This window comes from Parasteatoda tepidariorum, chromosome 2 (assembly GCF_043381705.1).
Source record: "Parasteatoda tepidariorum isolate YZ-2023 chromosome 2, CAS_Ptep_4.0, whole genome shotgun sequence".
Lineage (NCBI taxonomy): Eukaryota > Metazoa > Arthropoda > Arachnida > Araneae > Theridiidae > Parasteatoda > Parasteatoda tepidariorum.
The window spans coordinates 16,784,221-16,792,672 of record NC_092205.1 but is presented as its reverse complement, the minus strand read 5'-3'; the positions used below and the strand labels follow the sequence as shown (position 1 = coordinate 16,792,672).

General features: G+C 31.8%; 1 protein-coding gene across 4 annotated transcripts in view; it reads right to left on the bottom strand.

Annotated features, from left to right (window-relative positions):
- Window positions 1-2,027: 2,027 nt before the first annotated feature.
- Window positions 2,028-8,452, bottom strand: part of LOC107455946 (sn-1-specific diacylglycerol lipase ABHD11) — a 54,939-nt gene continuing 48,514 nt past the window's right edge. For all 4 annotated transcript variants that reach the window (XM_043047467.2, XM_043047466.2, XM_071177210.1 and 1 more), the window contains exons 5-6: window positions 4,115-4,311; window positions 2,028-2,304 (exon numbers count right to left, since the gene is read on the bottom strand). In XM_043047467.2, coding sequence (XP_042903401.2) covers window positions 2,139-2,304; window positions 4,115-4,311 — 363 coding nt within the window. In that variant the 3' untranslated portion in view covers window positions 2,028-2,138. The remainder of the gene's footprint in view (window positions 2,305-4,114; window positions 4,312-8,452) is intronic.

Here is an 8,452-nt window from a genome sequence, read left to right as displayed (position 1 = left end):
ATTTTCTTACTTTCTTTGCTTGCTCCCCTAATTTTTTTGAGCAGTGTAGTTGTATGAAAAAACTTAAAGCTAAATAAAGCGAAACAATGTAAATAAGGCACAAACAATGCATACTGAAAATATATACACAAATTAGATCTATATATAGAGCACGGAGTATAGCCTTTCTTCATTTAGATTTAAGTTAAATGTTTAAACTATTTTTACTGAGGAAACAGTTTTACAAGAAATACTTTTATTTCATGAACTCAAAATATGGTATGTAATAAATATGTTTGCCTATGCACTTTTCTTAAAACTTTATTTAGTAAACGTTTGTGAATTAAGTTTTTTTTATTGAAAATTTGATCTTAAAAATTTTGATTACCCAATCCAAATTTAGCTCAATCTTAAAAATCCTTCATAAAATTTAATTCATCCGTCTAAGAGGGACAACGGCTAGTGCACGAGTTCAACACTTAGCGTTGTTGCAAATTGAAGTACAGACGCGTTTTCCTTTCTCAGAAGTTTTACTCAAAAGATAATATCAGTGATATCAGCTAGTTTTCGAATCTGTTTAGTCAAAGACGGAGTTGATTGCACGTTCTTTGATTACACATTGGTAAAATGGGTGCTGTTTTGGGTTTGATGGCGTGCGCAACTTATGTGGACGTCATCACGCTTTTCAACTTTGTTCAAGAGTAATAGTTAATAGTGCGCATGCGTCGTCATTGCATGCCTTGCTATGCGACCGCTGCTGTTTGATCATTTTTTTTTCACTTTTAATTTTGTTATGCATTAAGTTGGTGAAATTGTTTTTCAGATATCCCATAAATACTTCTTGAGTTATGAATAAAAGAGAATTTCATCATTTGAACCATATTTTTTTTTTTTTCATTAAGAATCAGAAACTCTAACCTACAGTTCAAACTGGATGGTTTTCAACACTAATTGAGGTGAATATCACAAATAAAAAGGAATATATAATAGATAAATGGGTGAAAAAAATTTGACAACAACTATTTTTACATAGGGTATCCTGTGATCGCCTTTCGGAGATCACAATTGTTTTTATTTACACATTTTTTAATCATTACATCAAGTAAAGTAAAGTGGTGTAGGGCTGCCAACTTTCTAAGCCTTGTGAGAAATTTTGTTCTAGTGGTAGCAAATTTTGTGCTTTAATGTAAGATCCTTTATTAAGTATATTCATAAAAATGTAAATTATTTTCCACACCACCTACATGTAAATGATTAAAATATTAATAGAGAAAACTATTTTGATCCAGTATTTCAGTGAAGAACCGCTTTTAAAATGCTTGAAAAAATAATCAAAATTCTCATAGTTTATTTTTTGATCGTAAATATTTTGCAAAAAGGATGGTATTTCGAAGTCCTATAATGATGGAATATTAAGCCTCTGTCACTGAATTAGTATTCTTAATGTTATCTGAAACCACGAGTTTATTTGATTTAAAATTACGCTTCTCATATAGCATTTTTAGAGTGCTAGTAGCGTTGCATATAAGAGAAGTAACTCATTTTATTCACATTTCCCACACTTTTCGAGATATTTGAACTTTTCCATACATTATGGATTTTTGGACAACATTTATGTTATTGTTGTGAAGTACTAAAATCTGTTAAAGAGTTAGTAAAGAAGGAACACAATGTTAGTTTTCTGATTGAATATTTTTTAAGCTTGAAATATTATCTTTTTCCTCTGTGTCTTTGAATTTTCGGGATTTAAATAAGGAAATAAATTCAGTAAATGATTAAGAATTGAAAAATGATTCAGTAATCATTTTTCAATTTTGGTAGCTAATTGTTCTGAATTCACATAAACGTCACTAAGCACCTTTTTTTTCACTAAGTTCTTCGTTAAGGATTCCTGTTACCTAAATATATAATAGGTAACAGAAAACTTTATCACGCAATTAAATTATTGACCTTTCTCCCATTATAGAGAGAGGAAGTATATTTATTTTATTGCTTTATCGGCTACTTTCTTTGTTTGTCTGGGATTTAAGTAATAAATTATTTTCATGTTTTAATAAAAAAATTTATTTCACAAAGTTTCTTTAGTTACTCAGGTCATGAGGAGTATTGAGAGGTTATTTACAAAGGAAAAAAAACATTTTAAGATGTACAGACTAAAATTATGGTCTGGTATGCATCTTTTTATTCCATCCTCCTTGAATAAATACAAGTAAAGCTTCTGTGAATGGCAAAGGATATTTTTTGTGCACTTCGTGGCTTGCGTCGCTTATACCGAAAAGTTTGGCACTTGGAAAAAATTTCTTGATCTCATATTCGTCTTGACCTCTGAAAAATAAAATATTTTAAATTTTTAGAATAACGTTTATATGAACAGTAGTGTCGGTAGTGTCGAATTTGCATTTGGAAGAAAATGATCTTAATATTTTAAACTTTGATTAAGTTTCACTTTTTGTCAGTTTAAAAGTACACATGGATGTGTCAGTGAGTAATTAAAAAATGAGAAGAAATAAAAACAGTATCACTCACTGCTCTTCAAATAGGAATTTTTGTCTAGTTTTTTATAAAGAGTTACACAGAAAGTTTCTAAAAGTTTAATGATTTTATAATAATACTTTATTTTACAAAGGATTCAGATCACATTATATTGGTTTTTGAGAGACTTTTTTTTAACGAATCCTGACTGGTAAATGAGTTTTTCAGTAAACAATAAACATATATTTCACTGCACATAACAACTGAAAAGGTTTTAAATCTTCAACTATCTTTAATTAGAATAAATAAATCATAAAATCATTTTGATCTTTAAAAACGTGTAAATTTATGCATAACAAAAAGTAAATGCAAGATTCCTAGAATTATATTGTAATTCTTACATATTGTATTGTATTTTATTGTATTGCATTGTATTTTATATTCTTATAAGATTTATAAAAAAAAGTGTGAAAGATAAAGGTAAAAAAAATACTTTTCAATATGGATAATTTCCTGGCGTGCTTTGTTGGAAAAAGTTTACTCTTTTAGAATAGAGGACTTCAACAAAGCTAAAGTATTGTTGGAGTTGAGTTAACATAAATAGTGAAAATAATGCAATGTAAAAATTATCAAAATTGAAATAAAACTAGAGATTTTGACAACAATTAGTTTAATTAAGTTCTAATGGGGTAACTTAGTTTTAAGAAAAATTGTAGAAAATTAATAAAATGTAACAGACAGTGAGGCAGGTGAAACGTCCGATTCAGTTAGTACCTCTTAGATGAGATAATACTCTGATGCATCACCAAGCAAAACAGTTGCCATGGTTATTGTTAATATTAAGTCATTGTACTGCCAATATTAAATAACACCATTGGATACCATTTTCTATTTTCAAGACCTCATTTTGTTTATCTGGAATGTTTGATTTTGTATAACTTGTGTGAATTATCGAGTATAACTGAAAAATAAGTAGTGTTTAAATTATTTCTCATACGCGTTGTGAACTATCTTTGTGAACTCACATGTAGTTGTTGAAGAATCTTTACTTTATTAAAGTGCTGTTGATGAAGAATCTCTACTTTATTAAAGTGTTGTTGATGAAGAATGTTGCTGATGAAGAATCTTTGCTTCATTAACATGCATTTGATAAAGAATCTTTACGAGCAATTACTTGTATGTAAAGATTATTACTCGGAGCCCGAATAATATTTATAAATAAAGAACCCTTACTGTTGGTTTATTTATTACTTACTTTAGCTTATATTGCATTATGTACACACTTTTACATTTATATATACGAGAATTTAACCATGCAGTGTCCACTTTAGATCATGTTTCATAGCTTTCAAAAAGTACCATAGATCGTATAGCATTATATTATCATAGTTCAAACATACGGTTTATTAATGTTCCTGCTTATTGGGTGTTAATTAACGCTTGAGACCAAAATGATAAATTTTTAAAATCTAATTAAATTTCAAATCTTTGAATAGAATATTTCATTGTTGAACATCTAAGATTTTTTTTAAATTAACAAATAAACACTTTTTAATTTTTTATAAATCAATAATCCTAGATAGCAGAATTTGAAATAATTGATGAAGGAAATTAGAGATCGACCTTTTTTTTAAAAACAAATTCTTCTCTTTATCTAACTTACATCAGATTAGGTGAATTCTGTCCATAAATGAAACACGTAGTTTCCCTATAGGATCTGTCAAGTAACTGGAGATCGTTGTTGATGTCCTGGAAATTCGGCAGAACGATGTCTTGGTTACATTTGAATTCGAAGCTTCCGTCATCCTTCTGTTTCAGCGCGAGACGTCCATCACTAGGATCACATTCATTCTCAAATTTCTAAAGTAGTTAAAATATAATGAACTATGTAACACATAAATTTAAAATCATTTATGAAATAAGGGTTATAACAAACGCTTTGATTATTTTAAAAAAATTAGATGGATGCCAATAAAGAATTGGATTTTCACGATTAAAAGGATATCATTCTTAATTTTTCTGCACTCTGATGGGTAAAAAAAATGTGTCCATGCTGCTGTAGTGCAATCAGAAATCTGAAGAAAAAATTTTCGAAATGAATTTTTTTCTGCTTGCACTTTCAGAACTAAAACTCTCACTTTTGACGATTCAGCAGTTTTTGAGCTATACTTCCTTCATTTTGAGAATGATTTCGTCACTGATTTGTGACGAAACTTGAAATCTCAAATATATGACGAAAATGTTTCCTCCTCTCAAAACCTCATCGTAGTGCATTTCGAAAGAGTGTTAGACGAAACTCAAATGAAGACTAGACGAACGAAAATGAAGTAACGCAGAAGGACGAGTGGTCTTTACGATGGCCAAGGAGTTGGCCGCGTAACAGGAAGATCCCGGTATCGAAAACCACTTCGGGCATGGGCGTACTTTATCTCTCTGTTCCATCAGTCCTTCTTGTGATGTAAACCCCTACATAGTGCAGACTATGAAGTGATAATTAGAAAAGTTAAGTACTTTCGATACTACAAGTTTTTTTTTCTTTCTTTTTTTGGAAAAAATAGAATGACGAAATATTTCTTACATTTTGACGAAATTCGTTTCCTCGATAAAGTAATGACAGTTGTTTTGTAACTTAGACCTAAAATTTACTCGGAGCATATAACAGGAAACAGTTTCGTTAAAAAAAAGATGGTTTCGTGTTATTTGAATAGTGCACGCATCACTTTTGTTGACAGTCATGTTGTTGGTAGTCTTCATGTTTTTGTCACTAGAAGCTATCAAATAAATAAATTTAAAAATATTACACTTTTATGACACTTAAAACTCTTCCACTGTCTTGTTTTAAAACGCAACACGCATTCAACAAAATAGTTATGCAACTTAGTGCTTTTCTGGAATTTCACAATGCATTGCTAGTCTAAACGTTTCAAACAGTTTCAAAGGATACTCTTAACTTCTGAGTACATGTCAGACAAAGGTGTGTCTGATCAATAATTCCGTAGGAAAGAGAAGGCCTCATCACGGTTTACCATAAAGAGAAATTCGATCCTTTAGTAATCCAAACATGTTGATATCATTGGTATTCCCCCACTGCTCTGTTTAGTAGCCCGAACGTAGTGACATCTTTCTCATTTTTCCTCCACTGCACAGTTTAGATTCGTTACGTCGGACTACTAAATTGATCCGTGCTGAGGCCTTCTCTCTTCTAGGAGGGGTTCGTTTGTACAGGATAAATTCATACGAACTTGAAACTTCTGGTACTTATTACAATTTTTCAATGAGTGCTTCTTGGCTGACTCAGCCCACGTCCCGTGGGTTAAATTACTTACATCAATGCGATCAATAGCATTTTCCCCTAAAAATTTTGAAATTACGCTTCTCTTAACTTGTAAAGGATACAAGCTAAAACAATCCAAATATCAACTTGTGATGGAAAAGGTTTATGTAACACCAATCCCTACAACATCAGCTAGAGAGTCGTGGTGGCTCAGAGGATAGAACTCTCGCCTCCCAGTGATGATAACCGGGTTCAAATCGCAGCTATGACGGGTCAACATGAATTCCACACCAGGACTGCATCGACCACAATGCTGACGTAAAATATTCTCAGTGGTAGACGAAATCTGGGCTAGAAATCCCTTGCCGTCAAGCTAACCATGGGAGGTTTCATGGTAATCATCTCCATGTAACGCAAATGCGAGTTAGTTCCATCAAAAAGTCCTCCGCTGAGGCAAATTTCTCCTAATACTTGATTCAACAGCTCTCTTATTTTCTAAATTGAGTTCAGAATTACATGGTTACGGAGTTGAACATTGGTAGTCGTTAACTCAAGAAATGGGTCGGTTGTTCAACGACAGTTAAATAATAAAATAAACAATATCTAGAAGCTGCTGTAACGGACATTGAAATACGGCACACATTGAATTTCCGAATGGAACTGGTATATCCCTGTGATATGTCCCTGGGTGCACAAATTGGACATTTGTACGTACTACGTGGCGTAGCAGAAACTTGATACGCTTCTGTATCTTTCCATGTATTAACCATCTTTGTGCTTCGTATACATAATACGCAGACTTTTTCGTAAATAAACAGTTTTGGAAACTGAATGAATTAGTTAGGCTAACACTGTGTACCTTACAATTATTTTCATTAAATTTAAAAAAAATCACTCACTTGCTTTTGAGGCAGATGATCAAATACATAGTTTGCTAAGATCTCTTTTGCTTCGTCCATTGATGAACCTGCATGTATCCATCGCATACCTTCCTTTGCTAGTGTGAAAAATTTCGTCCAAGTTGATATTAATGTATTGCTGTATCTCCTGACGGGCATTTCTTCTACTACTTACTTTTCCACCCGATCTGACTATCAGGAAAAATTTATAATTTCAGCTCAAATTTCTCCATTTAATGTAGGAAAAGGTTCTGTATTTCAATCTATTTTTATTCTGGAGTGGCATTACGTCTCCAATGCTTATGTCTCCGCTCAGTTTTCTAGCGCCATCTAGATAAATATGTGCCGATAAACATGTGTCGATAAATATGTCGACAAACAGAGAGAGTGTGTGAAAGGAGAGCCGTAAAGTGATACAAGCTCTCTTCCAAATAATAAGAAATAAATATTGTCATTTACAGTATTTCTATTTATTGAGAAAGTACTTTGTGAAACATCTCACTCTATCTTTGCGAGACATTCATATTTTTGGTTCGTTATGTAAGTCCGCTTAATGATGACAAAGGATTTTGCAGGTATAAGTATTTATTTTCATCATCTCTGGATTAAATATATATTAAAAATAAAATAAGAAAATATACACAATCTACATGACATTTAAATTCCGGAGCTCTACTGCTCCCTTTTAGTTCATACTCTCTCATAATCCTTCTTCTCACCAGAAAAAGTTCTTCGCTCCACCCTCAATGTAGGAGAACGACACTTCCCGTGTCCCTCACCTTCTGACGCTCAGGTCAGGGGTCAATAGAACGCGTGGGAGAGGAATCAGGATCCTGACATACTTATTTACCTTAGCGTCGACATGAGTGGTTCGCTCACCAGAAGGAAAAATCAGCAATATTAAAATAATTAAAACGTAAAGAGTTTCGTTTCTAGTTCCGAGCGATAACCGACTGTGGCTTTACCCTTCAAAGTAGGATTGTTTTGATTTTTAAATAAAGTACTTTTATTTACAATGTTTAAGAATTGAGAAGGACGAGAAACTAAATCTAGAGATTAATAGTGGTAAACTTAATTTATATAATTAAAATTTGTATAAAATATCATACTGACTCTGAAACTGTAAGTGATCTTGTAATTTTAAATTAAAAGAATCAAAACAATTAAAGTTAGAGAGTGTAAAGCTCAAAAGAGCAAAAACTGAACTAGAAATTGCCCGTATTCTTACTGAGCCAAAAAGGAATAATATAGAACTTCTTGAATCTAATAATTCCCTTGATTTTGCGATTAAGAATATTAGAACAGTAAATATTAAAGTGAACCCGGAAATTGGGGATTCTTTTTACATCAGAACGAGTACTTATTGTTAAGTGTAACAGATAAATATAAATCTGAGATTCTTTTTAGTCTTTTTGGTGAAAGATAGACTAATATCACCACATAAATAAATGATGATGATCTTAATAATTATGAAAAAGTGAAAGAAATAGAACTTAAAGAATTACAGCCAATGGCTTAATCCTGCCAGGATGATTTTTTAACAATCACACGACACTCAAATGAAACGTATGTTCAGTTCGCATCACGTTTAACAACTAGTAGGGAGTACTACTTGCAATTAAGAAACGTGACAAATTTTAAAGCATTAAATCAGCTTATAACTTCTGATAAACTCTTCCAAACATGGGACAGTGAAACCGCTACTTATATAAGTGTCATACAATCGGACACCTGGTTTGATTCAATTAAACTAGGAAAAGAAATTGATTTATTTATGACATCTCGTGGAAAATCATTAACTAAAGGCCATATCACACTTAAGGAAATT